The 25159-nt window shown below is 40.7% G+C and overlaps 1 protein-coding gene across 3 annotated transcripts in view; it reads right to left on the bottom strand.

The window, feature by feature from the left end:
- sema3d (sema domain, immunoglobulin domain (Ig), short basic domain, secreted, (semaphorin) 3D) overlaps nt 1-25159 on the bottom strand; it is a 305816-nt gene that overhangs the window by 218153 nt on the left and 62504 nt on the right. For all 3 annotated transcript variants that reach the window (XM_080207776.1, XM_080207777.1, XM_080207778.1), the window contains one exon: nt 18021-18215. In XM_080207776.1, coding sequence (XP_080063902.1) covers nt 18021-18180 — 160 coding nt within the window. In that variant the 5' untranslated portion in view covers nt 18181-18215. The remainder of the gene's footprint in view (nt 1-18020; nt 18216-25159) is intronic.

The raw sequence follows: 25159 nt of genomic DNA, 5'->3' as shown, positions 1-25159 counted from the left end.
GTGTGCAGCTCTGGTCACCCTAATATAGAAAGGATATTATTAAACTAGAGTGCAGAAAAGGGCACAGAGAGTGCAGAGGAGATTTACCAGGATGCTGCCTGGTTTGGAGGGTAGGTCTTATGAGGAAAGGTTGAGGGAGCTGGGGCTTTTCTCTTTAGAGCAGAGGAGGATGTGAGGCAACTTAATAGAGGTTTATAAGATGAGGGGGATACATAGAGTGGACCTGCGGAGATTATTTCCTTGGGTGGATGTAGCTATTACTAGGGGGCATAACTTTAGGGTTCATAGTGGGAGATATAGATGAATGTCTGCGGTAGGTTCTTTACTCAGAGTGATTGGGGTGCGGAATACACTGCCTGCTGTGATAGTGGAGTCAGAACTTTAGGAACTTTCAAGCGGTTATTGGATAGGCACATGGAGCACACCTGAATGATAGGGAGTGGGATAGCTTGATCTTGGGTTTGGACAAAGCTCAGCACAACATCGAGGGCCGAAGGGCCTGTACTGTGCTGTACTGTTCTATGTTTCTATGTTTCTAAAAGATTTACTAGGATGCTACTGGGGCTTGATGGATTGAGTTATAAGGAGAGGTTGGATAGACTCGGACTTTTTTCTCTGGAGTGTAGGAGGCTGAGGGGTGATCTTATAGAGGTCTATAAAATAATGAGGGGCACAGATCAGCTAGATAATCAATATCTTTTCCCAAAGATAGGGGAGTCTAAAACTAGAAGGCATAGGTTTAAGGTTAGAGGGGAGAGATACAAAAGGATCCAGAAAGGCATTTTTTTCCTCACAGAGGGTGGCGAGTGTCTGGAACAAGCTCAGTAAGAAGTCTCACAGCACCAGGTTAAGTCCAACAAATTTATTTGGTAGTACAAACCCCTAGCTTTCAGAGCACTGCCCCTTCAGGTGAAGGAGCAGCACTCCGAAAGCTAGTGGCTTATGCTACCAAATAAACCTGTTGCACTTTAACCTGGTCTTGTGAGAGTTCTTACTGTGTTTACCCCAGTCCAATGCTGGCATCTCCACATTATGGAACAAGCTGCCAGAGGTAGTAGTAGAGGTGGGTACAATTTTGTCTTTTATAAAGCATTTACATGTGTAAGATAGGTCTAGAGGAATATGGGCTAAATGTGGGCAGTTGGGATTAGTTTAGGGTATTAAAAAAAAAAGGGCAGCATGGACAAGTTGGATGAAAGGGCCTGTTTCCATGCTGTAAATCTCTATGACTCTGTACTCTAAATGCCTCTACCTCTCCCTCCCCATCTAGAAAGAATGAAATAGCCACTTTTACAGAGCACTGGATTACACGATTGAAATGCCTCAAGATGTCTCATAGGATGAATTACTCTTTGGAGTGTAGTAAATCTCTGTATGTAGATGTACATTTAATTGCAGCAATAAACCATAGATATAATAACCAGTTATACAGTCCTGCGTGGTATCATTGCCCAGCAAGTGAAGGGAAGCCCACGCTGCTTTCCAATCTTTGGTCGCATGTTTCGAACTTGCAAGATTGAGGGAAACTTTCAAAGCAAGCAAACATCAAGAAAAACTAATAACTATCAAACTCATTTTGTGGAACTGGTGTCAGATGAATTATGTTTAAATAAATGCCCCTGTCAAAGACACTGCTGTGTAATGTGAAATAAATTCATCATAAAAATAGAGGGAATTAAAACAGCGTTAAACACTTGTTTTGATTGGATGAAGTACAATCCTGTTTTACTTAAAAAGTCCCATGCAATTATTAGAATCGATGATTAAGCGGGCAGTGGATAACATTTCACTGAAAGCTGGGGCTGCTGCTGACAATGTTGCACTCTGTCAGTGTCACACCAAATACAGCCTGAACCATGAAGCCAGATCTTGAAACATGGTTTGATCCCACCATAGGGGATAAGAGAGCCAGCGATCTGAATGAAACTGATGACATTGAAACTGTTGACACCACATGTCCCAGTTACGTCCAACACTTTTCATTGGTAAACCTAATTTCCTCACCAGCATTGTTAAGACGATTAGAAAACTCCGATGATTCCTCACTAATAACTGCAATTGACTCTTCAAAAAGAATCAGATGTCTTTTCACATTCCTTGGTGCAGAGTTAATCTGAAGCGACAATTTGATTACAATAAACTCCATTGCATGTCTGACAGCTTGAAGTGAAGGAAATGATAATAGATGGAGTTGTAAATTAAAGGGTAGCATCTGATCACTGAGTGGGCTCTCTGGAAAGGAAATGAAACCAGGGAATAAACCACAGACAACGAGAGATAAATGAAGCAGCTATAATTAAAATATAATTTAAATGTGAATCAGTACCTTTTGAAAGAAATGACTGAAAGTTAGTTTTTATGGCCCAGCTGTTTCAGCAAAGCTGGCATTTACCTGACAATGAGGAAAACTGCCCAGGTGCGTTCTGTCGACAAATAGCAATATATATATAAAATAACTGCCCCATCGGTCTATATTCTCAATGACAGAGTGATGAAAAGCATTGTTGACTGTGCTCTCCAATGGAATTTATTCCCCAACAGCCTGCTCACCGATGCTGGGATCATTTGGTTCCGGACCTCATTACGGCCTTCATCCAAACATGGACAAAAAAAAGAGTTGAATTGCAGAGATGATGTGAGAATAACAACTCTTGATATCAAGGCAGATTTGACCCAAGTGAGACATCAAGTAGCCATGGTAAAGTTGAAGTCAATGGGAATCAGAGGGAAAATTCTTCATTGGTTGGAGTCATACTTAACACAGAGGAAAAAGGTTATGGCATTGGAAATCAATCATCTCAGTTCCAGGGTATCACTAGAGGAGTTCCTCAGAGTTGTATTCCAGTCCCAACCATCTCCAGCTACTTCATCAATGACATTTTCTCAATGAGAAGGTCTGAAATGCAGATGTTTGTAAACTGTTCCAACACCAACACCTCATTCCCAACACCTCAGCACCTTTGCCCACATGTTGCAAAACATCCATTCAGCCCTGTGGTGAGTAATGGCAAGTAATATTACTGTACATTCATATTAACTATTACATTAATATGAAGTAATATAAATAACACACATGAAATCTGCAGCAAAAGAGAATCTAAACATCACTGCATACGCCACTATCAAAATCCTGGAGAGGTTCTTAAGCAAACTTGGAGCACGTGGGATTGAGGGTAATACACAAGCATGGATTGACAATTCGTTAACAGACAGAAAACAGGGAGTAGGAATCAATAGGTCATTCTCAAGTTGGCAGCCTATTACTAGTGGAATATCGCGAGGATCAGTGCTTGCATAACTGTTCCCAATCTATATACATCATTTAGATGCAGGGACCAAATGTAATATTTTCAAATATGCCGACGACACAAAACTCAATAAAAATGTGAGTTGGGACGAGGTTGCAAGAAAGCTTCAAAGGGTTTTGGACAGTCTAAGTGAGTGGCCAAGCACATGACAGATGGATTATATGGTAAATGGTGGAAAAAACAGAAAGGCAGAATATTTCTTAAATGGTGAAATGTTGGGAAATGTTGATGTCCAAAGGGACCTGAGTGTCCTTGTTCTTGAGTCATTAAAAGCTAACATCATGATGCTTCTAATTGCTTGCTACAAATAGTATGATGTTTTTCATTGCAAGGGGGTTAGAGTAAAAGAATAAAGATGTTTTGCTATAATTGTATTAGAGTCTTCGTGAGACCTCACCTGGAGTACTGCGCATTGTTTTGGTCTCCTTGTCTAAGGGAGGATGTACTTGTCATGGAGGGAGCTCAACAGAGGTTCACCAGACTCATCCCTGGAACAGCAGGATCATCTTATCAGGAGAGATCAGGAAAAGTCCCCCTGAATTTGCTTGAGTTTGAAGAATGAGAGCTGATCACATTGAAACTTACAAAATTCTGATAGGGTGCGACAGGGTACATGTAGATAAGACAGTTCCCCTGACTGGTGAGTCTAGAACCAAGCGACATAGAGTCAGGATAAAGGGCAGGCTATTTACGACTAGGAGGAGGACAAATTTCTTCATTCAGAGGGTGGTGAATCTTTGAAATTCTCTACCTCAGAGGGCTGTGGAAGCTCATTCATTGAGCGCAGTCAAAACAGAAATTGATGGATTCCTAGATACTAATGACACCAAGGGTTATGGGGACAGTGTGAAAAAGGCTGATCTCTTTGAGTGACGGGGCGGGTTCATTTGGCCAAATAGCCCATCTGCTCCTATTTCCTTTATTCCTATGCTCCTTTCATTGACCAGAAAGAGAACTAGATCAGCTACATAAATACAAGAGCCACAAGGACAGGTTCAATGGCTGCATGTGAATATCTGCTGGCTTCCCAAAACTTTTCCAAGACACAAGTTCAGATTTGAATGAAAGAAATACTTCCCACTTGCCTGAAAGGGTGTAGCTCCAACAATGTTCATGAAGCTCAACACCATCCAGGACAAAGCAGCCCACCTGACTGACACCCCATTCAGCACCTTAAATATTCGTACCATCTACCACTGGCAGCAGTATTCACAATCTACAAAATGCAACAACTTGCCAAACATCTTTCAACAGAAACCTCCAAATCAACAACTTTAGCACTCAAGGACAGCGAGTACATGGAACACGAGCATCTGCAAGTTCCCCTCCAAGTTACACATCATCTTGACTTGGAAATATGTCACTGTTCCTTCAATGATACTGGATCAAAATTCTGTAACTCCCTCCCTAACAACATTCTGGTGGACACACAGACTGCAGTGGTTCAAGAAGGCCTCCACCTTTTGATCAGCAATTAAAGATGGACGACGAGGACTAGCTTTCTGGTGATGCAGCATGCATTTTAAATCCGTACAAATGTATTACAACACAAGGAATAAGTTAATATGTTTTGATTAATTATCAAGTTATTAAATTGGGTAATAGTCTAACCATTGTTCCAGGCAATGTTCTCAATTTGAAGAAATCCTTCATCTCTTTTCTGGTGCTGAATGGGGTGTCAGTCAGGTGGGCTGCTTTGTCCTGGATGGTGTTGAGCTTCATGAACATTGCTTTATTTCATGCAACTTCCTTCACTACCTGGTAATTTCTGAGTGATTAAGGATGGAGATGCTTCAATCCCCTCACTGAAGTGTAAATCCTCTTGTATGGATCCTTCTAATGGGACTTGTCACTGTGTGTCTGCTGATAATTCTGAGAATTCATTCTGGAATGTAGTGCTGTAATTTTCACCACCAACTTCATTCATTTTACAGATTAATTCCAGTTTTAGATGTGCCTTTCTGGCTTGTGGAGAACATTCTTGATTTTGAATGACAGAGGCTTGAGTAAATTGTTTTTTTATTTTTAACACAGTCCCCCAGGACCATGTGATTTACTAGATAAATGTGGCAATGTAATCTGTTTCAGCCATTTGACTTCAGCTGATAAAATAGAAACTCCTGCTCCTGTGTCTAATTTTTAAACACTGTGGGATGTCCATCTATTTCAAGTTTAAAATTTGATTTCAGTGTAATTTCCCACCTCCAAGAAGATTATTTCCTGTTCTTGTGGTTCTTCTACGTGGTTGTTTTAAATTTTGTACCTTATTGTCAAGGTTATGAATATTTTCCAGGGATAAAGTTTTGAGCTGGTCTATTGTTGCACAGTTGTGTTCGCCGACTCCACCTGCTGGATATTCTCCTTGCAGATTTCGAAACGGTGGCTGCTGAGCTTTGTCCGGTTTTGTCAGGCTCGGGCTCAGGTGTGTTTGCTCTTTTATGGTCTGCTAACTGAATAGTCTCATTCCATCCAAAAACATAAGAAGTAGGAGCAGGAGTAGACCATCTAGCCCCTCGAGCCTGCCCCGCCCTTCAATAAGATCATGGCTGATCTGAAGTTGATCAGTTCCACTTTCCCGCTTTCTCCTTATAACCCTTAATTCCCTTGTCTATCAGAAACCTATCTACCCGTGACTTAAACTGGTCTGTTGTGGGCCATCTTCTCAACAAAACTCTACTTCCCCTTAAATGAATCTTTCTTCTGTTCTGTACTACTTTCGCCAGCGTATGATGCTTTCCTGTCTATAGGACAGATGATATTGCCTTGTCCGCATTTCTGACTACTACTCTGTTGCAAATCAGGCTGTCTTTTTAAATGTGACTCTTTGCCAACCTATAGAGATCACTGATGAAGAAATCTATGTTTTTACCCAGTCTTCGGTTTAAATCTTTGATTTAAGTTTTCCCTTTCAATTATTAAATTCTGACTGACACTGAAATAAGAGTCAGAAACATTTAGTTCTTCTTTATAAGAAGCTGAAACCTAATCAACACCCTGCTGTGCTATCATCGTTAGTGATGGATTCTGCAGCAAAAAGTTCTGACCTCGTCTTTTGGATCATTTTTGTGTAATCCTGTTTCAGTTCTGTACCTTATGAACCTTTCTCTCCAGTTTAGGGTCTGTTGTGGGCCTTCTACATTCTGGAACAATTCTGAGAATGATTGTGTGAATTCTATTCTTCTGCTGAGCCCTGAGATTACATAATCCATAGAATCCCCACAGTGTAGCCCTTGAGTCTGCATTCACTCTCTGAAAGTGCACTCTACCTCAGCCCACTCTCCCACCCAATCCCTGTAACACTGTGCAATGATCATGGTCAATCCACCCAACCGGCGCATGTTTGCACTGTGGGAAGAAACTGGAGGAAATCCTCGCAGACACGGGGAGAATGTGCGAACTCCACACAGTCATCCGAGGCCAGAATTGAACACGGGTCCTTGGCACTGTGAGGCAGCAGTGCTAACCACTGTGCCGCCCTCTGTTGTTCCTGCTCTCTGCCGCTTGCTACTTTGGGGCTCTACTCACAACTCTGGGTCTGTGTCTCAGCCTACATCTCTTCTTCCTGTTCCTAGGTCCTGGTGAGCTGTGGATTTCTTTCTTTTTTATCTTTCCTTCGATGACCTCTTCACTCCATAGCTCTGCAACTTCTTTCAATCCTCGCTGGGTTTTTTACTCACTGTGGGGTCAGACGTTGCCCCCGATGTACACCGGGCAACGCACAAAAGGAGGCTACTGCCTTCCTTACTGCTGTTTCATCACAGCTGGTGAAACTCTAACCTCTTGTGTCCGTTTCCTGCTGCCCAGTGTATTGTGGCAGCAGAGGCAGATTGAGAGTCTCAAGTGACAAGAAGTGGCCATTCAGGCCCCCAACGGGCCTAAGGGTGGACTGTCTAGTGGGGGTTTTACCCACCCCTCTGTATGAATAGGATTGGATCAAGGGTTGGCAGGAGAACAGTGGGCCAGCCACCTGACACACCTCTCTGGATGAACGTGTGCCTGGTGGGATGGGGGTACATACAAACAGAACATTGGATTCACCAAGCTTTAGGAACTCTCAGAAGAAACAAGAACTGTCCCAGTCCAACTGATGCAGGGTTCTCCCTGTCCCATCTCCACCTATAAGGCAACAAAAGTCACCCTGCAGGAACAAAACACTATATCCTCGCCCTCATGCTATGGGCACGCACAATCAGTGTTTCATAAACAAATGATGAAAAGCAGAAATAATATTCATGGGGTCTCAGATGTGAAGATTAAAGCAAACACAATGTTAAATTTATAGCAGTTTGATGGAAAACAAATGGAGCTTTTCTCCTGGTGCCAAGTCTAATTAACCGTGCCCGAAATCCTTTGTAGGGTCCTGCTGACAAGAATCTCGGGAATTCTGCATCCGAGCCATGTGTGACACCCCAGTGGTAAGTGGATAGCAGGTGGTGCTATCGGCAGCATAAAAGCTAAAGCTTCCAACTCAGTGATGTTTTAGCTGGAAGACTAACAGACCGCAGCCAGAAGTGGAGTCTAAAAATGCTGTTATGGTGAATAACTGATAGAGGCAAAGTTCTAATTGATATAGACAATAAATACATATCTATACTTTAAACCATGCTGTCTGCTGCTCCTGCAATCACTGTTAAAGGAACAGCCCTCAGGAACGTCAACCAGGGAGAACAAAATTTTTTTATAAACTCATACCGACGTGCACTTTAACAGGGTTTAACATGCTTTATCTTCAGAGAGTGAACAATAAACTGTCTCAAATTTATTTCTGATGTCTCTTCCATCTTTTGAGTTAACTCTGGATGGATGTGCTGCACTTGCTGATGATGTCCCTTTAACGTTTAAAGGTGTCTTATTTCCTTCATTGTGAAAACAGAACCAGAGAGATTCTGAGAATCAGAGAGGGTTGTTCCACCCAGATTATATCGTATCTGAATTCTGACTCGCTAAAGATCATTCCCCAATTCCCTAATTGCAGAACGTATGTTTCTGCATTTCATTCAGGCAGAATATTCCCTCCCCCATCTCAGTGGAGAATTTCCAAAAAGCTCTTATTCATTTGAGGAGGAATTTTACTAGGTTCTAATTTAGTGAAGGAGTAAGTGATACAGTCATTTCAGAAATCCTGGAACGTCTTATTGAAAACTGGGATTGTCTGCCATTCTGTGATCATTTGGAGAGATTCTTCTCATAACTGTAATTTTGATGTGTGTTTTATATTTTAAAAGAATGACATATTAGTGGTGTTTCAAAAGCCTCACTGCAACAAAGACAGCCTAGTTACTCTGTCAATTTAACATTGGTGTGGAGTTTGGTCTTGTGATCCCATTTCACACTTTGCCAATCAGTCAGTGACCATGTCCAGGAGATATTCTCTCCTCTAATACAACTTTAATTTAATTGATTATTAAACAATGAGTGTAAACCAGGCAGTCTGCACCTTTATCAATTGAAGACAGACTGTCAGCAGACACGACTTAATGTAAATGCAGAACGAAATGCAAAGGATTGAAAGGACATTAAAAGTATGTTAATAATACAGAATAATCGTATTGTTCTCTTAAGAAAATACTTCCCTTCAAATATTTATCTAATTTCATTTTGAAAGCCACAATTAAATCTTCCTCCACCCTACCCTCAAGAGATCGCCACCATTCACTGAATTAAAAGGCTTTCCCTCATGTCACCTCTGAGTCGTTTTCCAATTAAAATCTGTGTCGTCTGGTGCTCACCAAATCTTTATACCGGTATTTAATTGGCAGTTCCAATCAGCTCTGTGTTGCTTGTTCAGATTAAGTAGTATAACTTCAGTCCGCCTGCTCTTCATTGCTCTAAGCAAATGCTCTGTGTAAAACCAGTCAGTTTGGTAATAATTGCAGCCTCGCAGCATTCCTGGTGTTCGCAGACTGTTCTTGGTTTGTTGTTTGCTAAAAGTAGGTGGTTGTATGTTACATTTGTTCATAATTTTAGGAATGTCTGAGGATATTTTTGTACAGTAAAGAAAAAAAATGAAAACATAAACAGTGCCAAGCATAGTTTAACATTTTCCTTAGTGTAAAGTTCACTACTTGCAAAGTTAATCTCTGCTGCCTCATTGCTGGCTAGGATAGTGCTAATATCTTGGTAACACATAGAATAAATACCTAGTCAGCATCACCTTGGGTCCACTCAACATTTTCAATATGCACTGCTGCCACAATGGATTTTTTCAATGTGATAGAGATTTCTTCATTGCAGTTTACCATCTCAGTTTCTAATGCTGTGGAAAAGCTTTACAGTTGTTACTTATTGATATGAATATTAAATTTAAGCATTGGGTAGTTTCTTGTTCACCACTTCAATGGCTCAGTGTAGTGTGATTATGATCCATCAGGTCACAAGGCCCCAGGTTTTTGGCAGGTCTGTGTGAGGGCTCCAATTAGCCTCCATCCCCCTTTACCAGGGAAATGAACTAGGGTTCCAGCTCTGATCAGAGATTCATGAAGGGGTTTTGTTGTCAATGTGAGATGAGGAAAAGTCAGCTCCTTAAAAGGGAGAAAGGAAAGGAAGAAAATTGGGAGAAAAGGTCAAGGCACATTCTCTCATTCTTGATTTTTCCAACAGAGGCAGCAGTTTCTCCCTGCCTACTCTGTCCTCGTGATTCTGTGAATACCCCTATCAACTCTCTTTGCAAACTTCTCCAAACCGCCTAATTTAAATTCCTTATCCCTAGAACGAATAGCTGTATTCTTAGAGAAGTAAAGACTTGCTGTACATGTGCTGGTCTTTCTAATCATTCTCAAACCCTTTTATTAAGAATTTTTGCTTCACCGGGAAAACACCAGTGATTCAGGAGCCATTTCAGGCTATTTGATTCCACAAAGAGTTTGTTTTATTCTGTAGTTTATTATAGAGGTTTCGCTGTGTCGGGCTTCAGGCAATAATTTAAGACAGATGGGATTAAGAACCAAAACTGTACACATGTTAACCACAATTACAATGGACTAAGGAAAATCTAACTTCAAATAAACACAACTTTAATAGTTTGTTATTTCATCCAATTGGGACAAATCATCAGAAGTTAAGGTTGGTGTAACGGCCTCATGATTGTTATTTGGCTAAGGTGATGTTTCAGAATATGGAACGTCCATTGCTCCAGCACCGGACAGTAACAGTCCACTATCGAGATTAAATCCAAAATAAATCAATATCAAGCAAAGAAATAAACTCCTGAATAAACCAGTCACAGTGAAATTCAATAAATAAGGACAGCTTTAAGGAAGAATGGAACTTTATCATAGAGACTCACCACAGACTCGGCAAAATTTGTGAAGGAAAACACCCTCGTAACTAACTGCATGAGATGGTACCTGGGCTTGTGACGAGAAGCAGTTTATTTCTCTGTTGGCTCCTGCGGAGGCTACAGAACTGCCTCCAGGAGCTAGCTGTCATACCACACCAATTATCAAACAGTTAATTAGCAGACTCAACTTGGACCAGATAAGCAGCAGTAAAATGGAGATCAAGATTACCCAATTCACTATTAATTGCACCAATTAACATTCCAAATGCAATACCTGCTCCCAGGACATCATTCCTGCAAAATATTAGGTGAGTTTCAGTGAGTAGCTTTCTGTACTAAACAACAGAGAAATCGGGAGGTAATGTCAGCAGCCCTCAGGGTGGGGAGCAGGTTTCAGCTTGTGGTCAGGAGAGGAGGATGGTAACTGGGGGTGAGGCAGTGAAATTGAATATGGAGAGGGAAGGGGGGGCATCATGGACCTCCTGACTCCAATTGGGACTTTACTCAGATGGCTGTTGTTTAGACTCATGTACAGCAATTTTTCTGAACTGCTCTGGCGCTGGCTACATTTAGAACAACTCAATCTCACACAGGAGACCTCAAGCAGAAACTAGATCTCCAATTTACAGATGCAAAATGATTAGTATCTGCACATCTCTGGACATTCTGACAAGACCAATACAGCAGTTAGCACACATCCACCTACAATGCACTCCTGGCAGATTGTTGATTGACCTAACAATGCTGTGTGTGTGTGTGCGTGTACATAAATCTAATCATCCAAATTATTTGTAACTAAGATAAACCTTTGAGAGAATTATTTTCTGTTGAGTGGCATTGTGTTTTGTAAATATTTTGCACAAGATGCGTCATAGGAGGCAATCTTTCTGGTTGTATCGCAGTTTGGCATGGCTCCTGCTGTGTCCAAAACTGCAAAAAACTACAAAAGGTCATAAATGAAGCCCAGTCCATCACACAAACCAGCCTCCCATCCATTGACTCTGTCTACACTTCCTGCTGCCTCGGCAAAGCAGCCAGATAATTAAGAACCCCACGTACCCCGGACATTCTCTCTTCCATCTCTTCCTTCAGGGAAAAAGATACAAAAGCCTGAGATCACGTGCCAACCGACTCAAGAACAGCTTCTTCCCTGCTGCTGTCAGACTTTTGAATAGACATATCTTGCACTAAGTTGATCTTTCTCTATACCTTAACTATGACTGTAACATAACATTCTGCACTCTCTCGTTTCCTTCTCTATGAATGGTACATTTTGGCTGTATAGCTTCCAGAAACAATACTTTTCACTGTATGTTAATAATTGTGACAATAATAAATCAAATCAAAATGAAGCAAGGTAAATTATTTTGCGTGTTCACCTTAAATAAACGTATTGCTGCAATTATTTTACCTTGCGTTGGGAATTCTAGTAACTGCAGTGCTTTCAACACAACCCCTTATGTCCTCCCTTATCCAGACCCCTGATCTAACTCTGTAAGATATAGACTTGTGATTCATTAAGGCAAACCACAGCCCAGATCAACAGATTGTACAGCAGACGTGATAAAAGAGGGGAGCTACCTTGTATAAAGTTGAAAATGAACAGCCTCACATTTACCCTTCACGTGTTTGTATTTTTTTCTGCAGGAATTCATCCAAACAGCCACTGAGCAAACAAAAGGTGCTCGTATCACTGAATTCCTACTTGTTCTGCCATCTGCAATCCGAGTGACACTGGAAAATGAATGTGCGAGAAGTCCATGATCGATGAGAATGACAACAGTCAAGAAACTGAGAACAGCTTTATGTGCAGCCAAGGGAGCGCTGGCTCTTTTACAGCTGTCATAAGCATCTTCCATTAACACAGACTGGACGTAAAGTTCAGACCTTAGCAATTCATTACTCCTTTTAACATTGTAAGTAACTGCAATGTCATTAGGCACCATTCAGTCAGCAGCTAGCCAAGGACCTGATGAGCGAAGCAGAAACAAAAAAAAGGCAGAGATTTAACCTGCCTTTTCACTTAAATTCTGTTTATTTCATGAACTCCATATGAGCGGAGATTATCATCGCCATTATTTCGACACTTTACCCAGGCGTTTCTTGATTCAAATGATCTTTCTGCTGTTTTATTAACACCCAGGCCAGAGTGAAGATTATGAAGATAGGTGAATACTCTGGATTTCTGTTAACAATCTTCAGGAATCTGATTAATTATGCAGAATTTTCAATCAAGAAGTGAAATAGTTTGCATCCTTGATAGAGTGGACTGTCCAGAGTCAGCGGAAGATGTTGGCTTTTGGCAAGAACTGTTCCTCATGATACATCTTTATATAAAATGCCAATGCTTTTAATTTCTGGAACGGTAGAGCTGAAAATACAGCTTTCATATAGAGAACAAACATTAGAATTTAGAACATTTTATGGTTTTACTGATCAGCCACAATGCAATGACAGGCGAGCGAGCTTGCTGTCTACTCAAGAAACCGTATTATTGATTAATGGAATAACTAGCTCCAACCTGAAAAACCTTACAAACAGCCTGTTGCCCCGTTGCAGTGTTGGCAAGTGAGACTGGCCAATGTAAAGGCAAGCTTAATCACACAGTAATAGCAGACAAGGGGCTGATGAAAGGTCATGACCCAATATGTTACCCTGTCTTTTATCTTGACAGATGTCTTAGACTTCCTGAGCATTTCCAGGATTTGTTGTTTTTATTCTAATGGCGCAGAGATTCTTTCACCTGCAACTTACTTCAGTGAAATTGATCTGTTAAGTCAAAAGTATTCTTTTCATAAGAGAGAAAAATGGCTGTTGGAAAGAATTTCCCTCTTGGGATGGCTGACCGTACAGAATTTCAGGAATAATGAAAGATTAGAAACATTGGCTTTGTTACTCAGTGATTGTTTCAGAATATTGTGATTAGACACAAGCCAACAGGAAGCTGCCCTGCCCACCAGATCCAGCCATTCCCACAGAGACCGACCTTTTCTCAATGTCCTTTTTCAACTCTGAACAAGAGAACTGTAACAAACAAGTCATGCCGGATTAGGCAAAAGATTGGAACAAAGGAGCCAGCGGTTCGAACTTTGCCTTTTCCCAATCCACAGGGGCAGTGTAACTCTACCTCAATTTTAGTGATAGTTAAAGGTATGTTATCCCTTGGCCCAATCTATTCTTCGTGATCAACAGTTATTGCTATGTATTCTCAGTAAACTGTCTCCTGCCGAGGCCATGATTACATTGCATTCTTTCCTCCTTCTCGTTATGTGGGCATTTAATTGTATGTTTATATCTTGAGAAAAGATGACAGTCCTGAGTTTAGATAGCATTTATGTTAATTATACATTTAACAGAGCAGGGGAAATGAATAAGGAAGGAAGGCTTTTAAACAACTATGCAGATGAACGCGTTATAAACAGTGTGCTTCAGAATGGCAGATGGAAAAACACAGACATGTACTTTACACAATAGCAGGTTATTTCAAAATTAAAATCAGGTGCCACAAGAAGGCTGCATTGCTGATTCCAGCATTATTCTGATTCAGGTACAGAACTTCAACTCACTTGCAGTAGTCACTAAATTCACTCTTACAATATTGGATTCAAAGAACAAAGGGAACAAAGAACAGTTCAGCACAGGAATAGGCCCTTCGGCCCATCAAATCTGTGCTGCCACACACACTCTCTAATCTAATATTTTCTTGCCTCTATGTGCTCCATATCTCTCTATTCGCTGCCTATTCAGGTATCTATCCAGATGCCTCTTGAACGTTGTTATAGAATCTGCTTCCACCACCTCCTCCGGCAGCGTGTTCCAGGCATTCACCACCCTCTGTGTGAAAAACTTACCCCTTACAGCTCTTTTCAACTTTGTTTCAACCTATGTCTCTGAGTAATTGATCCTTTGACCCGAGGAAAAAGACTCTGACTATCCTCTCTATCCAAGCCTGTCATAATCTTGTAAACCTCTATCAGGTTTCCCTCCGACGCTCCAATGAAAATGATCCAAGTTTGTTCAACCTTTCTTCATAGTCCACATCCTCCAAATCAGGTAACATCCTGATAAATCTCTTCTGCGCCCTTTCCAATGCATCAACATCCCTCTGGCACTGTGGTGACCAGAATTGTACACCATACTCCAAATACAGCCTAACCAAAGCCTTATACAGCCGCAACATAATTTTCCAATTCTTATACTCAACGCCCCGGCCGATGAAGGCCAGCTTACCATATGCCTTTTTGACCAACTTGTCCACTTGACTTGCCACTTCCAGGAAACTGTGGCTCTGCACACCTAGATTTATCTATATGCTATTATTTCCAAGGGCGCTACCATGTACAGTATACTTTCCTTCAGCAGTAGACCAAGTCACCTCACCTTTGTCCGTGTTAAATTCCATCTGTCATCTTTCGACCTGGATCTCCAGCCAATTTATCCTTCGACAATCCTCCTCACTATCCATTACTCCCTCAATTTTTGCAAATTTACTAATCAGGCCGCCTACATTTTCCTCCAGATCATTAGACATATTACAACTACACAGGCCTCAGTACTGATCTTTGTGGAACTCCGTTTGTCACAGACCTCCAGTTAGAAAAATACCCTCCCACTGCTACTCGCTGCTTTCTAAGCCCAAGCCAGTTTTGTATCCATTTTACCAGCTCACCTTGGGACCCATATGACTTCACCTTCTCCACCAGCCTGCCATGAGGAACCTGATCGAAGGCTTTACTAAAGTCCATGTATACAACATCCACTGCCCTGCCCTGGTCAATGTTTCTTGTCATTTCCTCAAAAACTCAATCAAGTTTGTGAGACACCATCTCCCCTTCACAAATCCATGCTGCCAATCGCTAATAAGTAACTGCGAGATGTCAGTACATCCTGTCCCTAAAGAATCTTCTCCGATAATTTCCCCACCACTGATGCTCACAGGCCTGTAATTTCCTGAATTGTCTCTTCTGCCCTTCTCAAAGAGAGGAACAATGTTAGCTACTCTCCAATCCAATGTAGCTTAAGAGGATTCAAAGATTTTGGCCAAGGCCTCAAAAATTTCTTCCCTCGCCTTTCTCAGTATTCTGGGATAGACCCTATGTGACCCTGGGGACTTGTCCACGTTAAATGTTTTTCAAAACCTCCTCCGTTTTTATCTCAACATGTCCTGGAATGTCAACATCCTCCTTTCTATACTCACCATCCTGCACATCCTTCTCCTTTGTGAATACTGATGCAAAGTACTTGTTAAGGACCTCACCCACCTCACCTGGCTCCACACAATTCCTGATCTAATGGGCAGATTTTAAGTAAATGAGAGAGTTTGATTATTACAATGGTCATTTTTGGAGAAAACAACAGCGTAACATTAGTTTCCCATTTGTGCAGCAACATCCTTTGATTGTCGATCATAGAGCCATAGAATCCCTACCGTCAAGAAGGAGGCTGTTTGGCCCATTGAGCCTGCACTGACAACAATCCTACACAGGCCCTATCCCTGTAACCCCACGTACTTACTTACTAATTCCCATGAAACTAAAGGTACATTTAGTCTGGCCAATCCATCTATTCTGCAAATCTTTGTTCCGTGGAAGTAACCATGATGTGGATATGCCGGCGTTGGACTGGGGTAAACACAATAAAAAGTCTGACAAAACCTGGTGTTGTCAGACTTTTTAACCGTGAAAGTAAACCAGGGCATCCAGAAGAAACCCACAGAGACATGGGGGGAACCTGCAAACCCTACCCAGACAGTAACCCTAGGTGGGAATTGAACCCGAGTCCCTGGCACTGTGAGACAGCAGTGTTAACCACCGTGCCATCATGTATTAGCATCAACCAGAGATCTGCTTTTCATGTCTTCTTTTACAACATCAAATATCAAACACACATTCACAATCTTGGATAAAAGTATATCCAATAGTTCTTCAAGAATGCTACTTAAACCCTACTTCTTTGACTAAGATTTGCTGTCTGATCTACTATCTCCATATGGGGTTCTGTGACATTCTTTATAAAGCTCCCAGGAAGCAGAGATATTTCATCTCATTACAGGCAGTTGCAATATAAACCCATTGTTGTTACTGATTAAGATTGAAATGCAGCATGTTTTGTTGAATGTATTGTGATCATGGTATATCTTGGTATAATGCCATTGTAAATATTCAAGTTTGAGTTTTTTAAAGTAAATGTATTCTAAAGAACCGGTTTATAGTGGAACAATTCTGTATGTGTCAGCTTCCAGTACTCTGCAATTTACCATATTTATTCTTTTGAATAAATCCCTTCATTCCACCAATTCTAGCTTTTTGGGGCCTCATCCCTAATTTTGCCTTCACTATTGTTACTGAGCTCCAGAGTTCCCTTCCTAAACCATTCGCTCTCTCTTTCCTTCTTTAAGCTGCCCCTTAAAACCTACATTCATTGGATGGATGATGCCCTATCCCCAAAGAGCTTCAGTAAACTGATGATGAAGTAACAGCCTCCTGCTCACCCATTCCTCAGCCTCAAGCAGACAAGCCTGCAAGTGAAATATGACATTGACACTGACAACTGGGAGACAGTCACTGACTCCATGGCCTGTGGAGGCCGGGTCGTTGAGTTTCTTTGAGATAGATAGGTTCTTGATTAATAAAGGGATCAGGCGTTATGGGGAAAAGGCAGGAGAATGGGAATAAGAAATATATCAGCCATGACTGAATGGCAGAACAGACTCGATGGGCTGAATGGCCTATTTCTGCTCTTATGTCTTATGGTCAATGCCTAACACTAGAGTTGACCATCACAGCACAAACAAGCGACATATGTGACTGACAGCTGCCATCACCAAAACCTATATCCTTTGATAAAGCTTTAGGTCACTAATTCATATCTCTTCATCTGATTCAGTGTCAAATTACTCTTCCTGTGATATTGGGACATTTTCACATTAAAAACATTTACAAATTGCAGGGCGTTGCTTCATTTTGAATGCAAGAGTGAAATAAAAATAATTATGCAGGAACAAGCTGTAGGGACACGTCTCGTGAAGGTGTGCTGGTGCCAGAGTCATGTTGCCGCTGGGAAATTTGCTGATACATAAATGCTACACAGCAGACAGGGAAATAAACTGCTCTTTGTTTCATTACATGGTGAAATAGCAATTAAATGTAATCCAACAATGCACTGAATGACTTTGACAAACACATGAGTGAGAACCTTTACACTGACTTCCCTTTGAATCCACAACAATAAATAACCCTCAAGCTATCTGAACTTTGAGAAACTTCCTGTGGTAAAGTTGCCCAATAAACACATCACCTTTAATGTTGTGTGAATACCAGCAGTGAGCTCTTGCATTCAGTATCCAAAACAAACTGAAGCATTCAGACAATACCATTTCAAAGATTCTTTTCTCGTCAAGACCAACATGTCAATAGCCTCTTTCCAACTGTTACCTTTATGAGAAAGCTTGAGTCTGGGAAGATTCTGTTTCCATGTTTCTGCAAGTGGAATAATTAATAGTAAAAGGAAGCTCCATAGCAACTGATAGGTTTGGAGCAGTTTGCGACTCCTATTTCTCGGAGATTTCCACATTGCTTGCGTGATTGACTCCATAGCCAACGATTAAGACTCTTGTGTCAACAGGATTTCTGTAACAAGAGAAAGGAAATTTACAAAGGATAGAAAATAAACACACACACCTTCAGACAGGATTACGTGAACCTCAAGCCCGCAGATCAATGATGTTGAGATTGTTCAAATTCATTGCTTCGCTGAATTAGAAATGTCAAAACAAATATAAACAAAATATCTGAGTTAAAGAAAGAACGTCCTCAAATCAGGCATTCCAATAACTCAGTTATTAGCTACATGGGATCTAGTACTAAAATACACACATCAGAAAATGCAATCCCTGCTGTACTGCTGATGTACGGTTAAAGGCACTAAAACCAGATGATGTAGAAAATATAAGGCATGATTTTACTTTGTTGAGAGACCAACATGAAAGGCAACTGCCAACAGCGCAGAGAGACACAGATTAAAAAATAGTGAAGGTGAGTGAAGACCAGTTATAGTGGAGAGTAAACCTTGAGATTATAGGGATAAAGAAAGCAGGTCGATAGTTTTGAAGTTATGGAATAGAATGAGTTGGTGTTGGGTGTTTAATAAGGCTTAATTTCAACAGAGTGAAGATTCAGGGAAGATTCAGCATTCGGAGAGCAATGAATTTGGAGTTGAGGAAGAACAATGAGTGGAACATTGAGAAGAACATTAATCACAGAGATATTGACAAAATAACAATAGACCCACATGTTTGCAACAATGGAGGAATGGTTTGTGGTTAGAAATCAAAAAGGAGTCGCCTTTAAGGCAGAAAGCTTTCTCCAATATCCTGTCCAGGTGTGTGAGAGCAGTGTTAGAAGAGATGGGACTAGTATGGAATTGTTAGATAGACTTGTGCTTTGTAAAAACTAAGAATTGTTGGAAAGAAGATAAGGAAAACCTCATAGCAGTAGCTGTAACAATAGCAGAGGCATCGGAATTTCCTTTGAGGTCAGATACGATAGCACAACCAAAAATAATGCCCCTTCCCCAAGTATTTTGCACCAGACTGCTACACACTATCTTATACTGGAGTTTGGCAAGGACTACTTATTGCTATCTCACTAGTGGGTTCAGACATCAAGAATTTCCACTTGGTGTAGATAGGAATGTACCTCTTTAGAAGAGGTATGCAAATTGCAACTAATTATGAGACATGCAAAGGAAGGAAAGTAAATAACCCTGTAAGGTACTGACTTCCTTCATCCCAGCCAGAAAATTCAATCCAGTTGGTAATATTAAACATGATTCAGGTGGTAGCAGTCTCTTCTTTGAACATTCAGTTGTGTTTCAAGACCCATTCCAGACTTGAGCACAAAACCCAAGGATGGTGTTCCAGTGCAGCACTGAGAGAGTGTTGCACCCTCTGAAATGCTGCCTTTAGATGCAGTGTTAAATCAAGGACCCTCAGCTAGATCATAAAGCCACCATTTCAATGAGGACCATGGGAGTTACCCTGAGCATTCGCACCAATCTTCTTTCCTCAATTAACATCACAAAAACAGATTAACTGGTCATTTCCACATTGCTGTTTGTGAGCATTCACTCTACACAAACTCTCGACATTAGAACAGTTCCACACCTGAAAAATACTTTATTGTTTGTAAAGTGCTTTGGAATACCTTCTAATTGTGAAAGAAGTACTTTAAATGCAAGCCCTTTTTTAAGATGATACCGCTTGCAATTGCTGCCATGTAATATTGAGATATCGCTCAAAGTGTTTGCATAATGAATTACCACTGGAAAACAGTGAGAGTTGTTAACACCTTCCAGAGTCAGAATTCTTCCAGACATAAGATATATGAGGTATAAGGTGGAGGCCATTCTGCCCCACTATTTAAAGTGGAGGGCAGCAGGCCAGCTGTGTACAAGCTTGGGATTTGGTAAAGGGAGGAGGGGAGGGAGGTTCAGTGAAGTGCGGGCAGGAAATTCTGTTCCCTTTTGCTTTTACCATCTTTCTCAGCCCTTAGGATGGTTTTTACTCTGCTGCAGGCGAAGGAGCTAGCTGCCTCTTAAGAATCTGGTAAGTGGGTAACTTCTGCTCTGTCCCTAAGTTTTAAAACAGTGCATAACAGGGCATTCCAGCAATAAAATATATAAATAATTAAATAATGTGATTAAGTAATTGTTTAAAACAAATGAAGATGATGGGACAGGTGTTGTGTCAAGGCAGCATGCGGGGGCTCCTGGATAACATTGTGACCCAGGGAAACACATCTTCAGCAAGTGTTCGCAGCTCAGCGAACTTCAGGTCAGACTGACTGAGCTGGAGGTTGAGCTGTGGACATTGCGACACATCAAATTAACTTGATGTTTTGTATCAGGAGGCAGTCACACTTCATAGAGTGATATCTTCTGACCTGAGGGGTGGCATGGCGGTACAGTGGGTTAGCACTGCTGCCTCACAGTCCCAGGCAGAACCTCAAAGATTTCTGGATTATTACTTGAGCCATGTGTAAATTGGCATTGAGCAAATAAAATTCAAGAAATGAATATGTGGCTCAAAGAGTGGTGCGGGAGAAGTAGGTTGCAGTTCCTGGGGCACTGGTACCAGTGCTGGAGAGAGAGAGAGATCTGTACAATTGGGATGGTCTACACCTGAACCATGCTGGTGCTGATGTTTTATTGAGCTATGTAGTTACAAAAGTGGAGAGAGATTTAAACTGAACAGTGGGGTAAAGGGAACAAATGTGGGAAGACATGGAATACCAATGTGTAGCGAGAAGGTAAGAAGGAATTTACTAACATTGTAGATAATAAACATACCACAGCAGGAAGGTTCAGAGAATACAAACTAAATATTCATTCAACAGGTAAGGCTAGATGCCTCAAAAATAATATAAGGACAAAACTAAAGGCTCTGTATCTGAATGCAGGTAGATTTTAAAACAAAAAGGACGAACAAATAATGCAAACAAAAATGAATAAGAATGATCTGATAGCCATTGTTGAGGAATGGCTACAGGATACATAGATTGGGACCTGAATATTGAGGGGTATGTGGTATTTAGGAAGGACAGGAAGTTAGGAAAAGGTGGAGGGGTGGCTCCGTTAATTAATGATGGTATTAGCACAGTAGAGTGCGATTAACAACGTTGAAGAAACCAGAATGTTGAAGCAGATTGGGTTGAGTTGTACAATTATAAAGGCAAGAAGTCAATGGTGGAAGTGATGTACAAACTCCTAATTGTAACCACAAGATAGGACAAAAGAAGAGATACAGGGAGCTTGTCAGGATAGCACAGGAATAATCATGAGGGATTTTATTCTAAGTATTGATTAGGAAAATCAGATGGACGAAGATAGCATAGATGAGGAACACACAGAATGTTTTCAGGGTAGTTTCTTAGAACAGCAGGTTCTGGAGCTAACCAGAGGTTGGGTTATACTAGAACTGGTATTGTGCAATGAGATAGGATTCATTGATAACCTCACCCTCAGGTAGCAGTGATCATAATATGATTGAATTTTACATTAAATTTGAGGGATGAAGAGTGCTTCTAAGACTAGTATTTTACATTTAAATAATGAGGGCATGAAAGTAAAGCTAGCTAATCTGAACTAGCAAATGTACTTCAGCAACAGATGGCAGACATTGAAGACGATCTTTCAGAATACACAGAATGGATACTTTACAATGAGAAAGACAAATTCCAAGGGGAGGATCCACCATCTGTGGTTAATTAAAAAAGTTAAAGACAGTGTTAAACTTAAAGAAAAAGCATATATTTGCACAAAGAAGATTGGCAGGTCAGAGGTTGGAAAGGATATAAAGAACAACTAAGTGTGACTAAAGGATTGCAATGGGAGGATATACTAGAATACAAGAGAAAATTAGTGAGTAATATAAAGACAAATAGTAGGGATTTCTAGAGATATTTATCCCTTGTTTCTATCCCATGTTTCTATCAAAGGATATGGGGGAAAGGGGGAATCAGGATATTGAATTTGATGATCAGACGTGATCAAAATGAATGACGAAGCAGTCTCAAAGGCTCAAAGAAAAGAGTTAATAAGTGAGTGTTGGTCGTATAGAAAGTTCATCTGGAGAATTGATAATGGAAATCAGGGCTAAAGCTGATGAATTAAATAGGTATTTTGTATCGGCCTTCATTATAGAGAACACATACAACTTCCTAGAAATAGCTGGAAAGCAGGAATTAGAACGGAGGAAGGAACCCAAGAAAATTACAATCACCAGGGAAGTGGTAGTGAGCAAATTGTTGGGCTGCTGGGTCTGAATGGATTTCACTCTAAGGTCTTGAAAGTGGCTACTGAGATAGTTGATGCATTGGTTTTAATTTTCCAAAAATCCCTTATATTCAGAGGAAATCCATTACATTGGAAAATTGGATAATAGCAAATGTAATTCCTTTATTCAAAAAGGGAGAAAGACAGAAAGCAGGAAACTACAGGCTCATTAGCCTAATATCTGTCAATGGAAAATGTTAGAAGCCATTATTAAAGATGGTATAGCAGGGCACTTAGGAAAATTGAAGGCAATCAGGCAGTGTCAGCATGGTTTTGGGAAAGGAAAATCATGTTTAACCAATTTATTAGAGTTCTTTGAGGGAGTCACATGTACAATGGATAAAGAGAAACTGGTGGAAGTACAGTACTTAGATTTCCAGAAGATATCTGTCAAGGTGCCATATCAAAGGTGATGGAAAATAAAAGCTCATGTATAGGGGGTAACATATTTGGCATGGATTGAAGATTGATTATCTAATAGGAGACAGCTGGCATGAATGGGTCTTTTTTGGGTTGGCACGATGTGACAAAAAGGTATGCCACAGGGATCGATGTTGGGGCATCAACATTTTACAATTCATTGAAATGACTTGGATGAAGGGACTGATGTTTAGGCTGCTAAATTTGCTGAAGACACAAAGAAATGTAGGAAAATAAGTTCTGAAGAGAATCTAAGGAGATTAGAAAGGGATGCAGATAGGGGCAGAAATCTGGTAAATGGTGTATAATGTGGACAAATATGAAATTGTCCATTTTGGCAGGAAGCTTGCAGAGCTTTCAGATGCAGAGGGATCTGGGTATCCAAGTGCATGAATCACAAAAGGCTAGTATACCATTGCAGCAAGCAGTTCAGAAAACTAATAGAATATTATTGTTTATTGTGAGGAGAATTGATTACAAAAGTAGGGATGTTCTACTTCAGTTGTACAGGGCATTGGTGAGAACACATCTGGATAATTGTATACAATATTGATCTCTGTATTTAAGGAAATATGTAAATATGTTAGAAGCAGTCAGAAAAAGGTTTACTAGACTAATGACAGGAATGGGCAGTTTGTTTTATGAGGAAAGGAGAGGTGAGGTTTGTATCCACTGGAGTTTGGAAGAGAAAGAGGCAACATGAACAAAGCACATTAGATGCTGGGAGGTATTGACAGGGTGAATGTGGAGAGATGGGGGAACATGTGATTGGGAGAGGGGGGGTTCCACACACCTGAGGTGAGGGAGTGGAGAGGATATATGGTGATTCCCTGTGTCCTTGGGGTCACCCTTTTCCCTACATCTGTGTTAGATCAAGGTGACTTTTAGAAAGTGAGGTCCAATCTCTTGATGCCAATGTTGCTGTCAGGGAAGCCTCCAGATTCTTTTTGGCCAAGTGTTAAAAATGATAGTGGGTTCTTGGTTCCACAGTCGGATCATTCCCATCGGCACTGCAATCCAGTCCCCTGTAAATTCACTAATCACCTGTGCTGGAGTGCGTTACTTAAACTCTCGATTAATCTCGGTAAGCTTGATTCTTGGCTTTCCTGATGAATTGGGAACTTTTTATGACTAGACAGGAAGAGGCACAAATTTAAAACTAGCCAGATGTGTGATAAAAGCAGCATGGTGATAGTGGAGGAAGAGCTCAGATACTTGACAAGAATTGGGTTACAAACAATCACATGAGAATACTGACTGATCAACAATGTTAAAAGACCATGTTGTGGCTCAGTTGTGTTCTGAGGCAGGCACTGGTCATCGTGGGCTAAAACATATGCAGGATATTGTATGTTTAGAACACAAAAGCGCAACACTTATATGTTCAGCTCAGGTTATGTCACAATCAATATATAACGTTACAAATCGATGCTGGCAATAGTTAAAATGCTGATAGTTGTTCACCAGTAGAACACACCCACATTACAATGCGTTCTCACTGGTTCATACAATCAGTTATTCATTTTCAGTATTTGTTAAATGTACATCAAAAAAATGGCAACAGTTTAAACTAAAGGTACGAGTAATCAGATCAGTATAAGATTCTAGAAACTTTATCAGATACATAGTAAACATAGAAACAAGTAGCAGGAGTAGGTCATTTGACCCATCGAGCCTCCTAATCATGGCTGATCCCTCCTTCCCCCCCATATTCCTTAATCCCTTTAGCCCCAGGAGCTATATCTAATTTCTCCTTGAAATCAGGCATTTTGGCCTCAATAACATTATGTGGTCGTGAATTCCACACATTCACCACCCTCTAGATGAAGACATTTCTCCCACCTCAGTCCTAAAAGGTTTATCCGTTATCCTCATACTATGACTTCCAGTTCTGGACTCCCCCAACATCGGGAACATTCTTTCTGAATCTACCCTGACTAACCCTGTTAGAATTTTATAGGTTTCTATGAGATCCCTTCTTACTCTTCTAAACTCCAATGAACATCATCCTAACCAACTTAATTCCTCCTTATATAACACTCCTAGCATCCTAGGAATCAACCCGTTAAACCTTCACTGTGCTCCCTCCATAGTAAGAACATCTTTCCTCAGATAGGAACACCAAATCTGCTCACAATACTCCAGGTGTGGTTTTACCGAAGCCCAATATAATTACAGTATACAATCAGAGTATATTCCCATACTCAAATCCTCTCACTATGAAGACCAACATACAGTTTACCTTCTTCACTGCCTGTTGTACCTGCGCAATTACTTTCAACAACTGATGTACAAGTACAACAAGGTCTCACTCAGTATC

This window comes from Carcharhinus amblyrhynchos, chromosome 19, assembly GCF_965287045.1.
Source record: "Carcharhinus amblyrhynchos chromosome 19, sCarAmb.v2.hapA, whole genome shotgun sequence".
Classification (NCBI taxonomy): Eukaryota; Metazoa; Chordata; class Chondrichthyes; order Carcharhiniformes; family Carcharhinidae; genus Carcharhinus; species Carcharhinus amblyrhynchos.
This window is presented reverse-complemented; position numbering and strand designations above follow the sequence as displayed.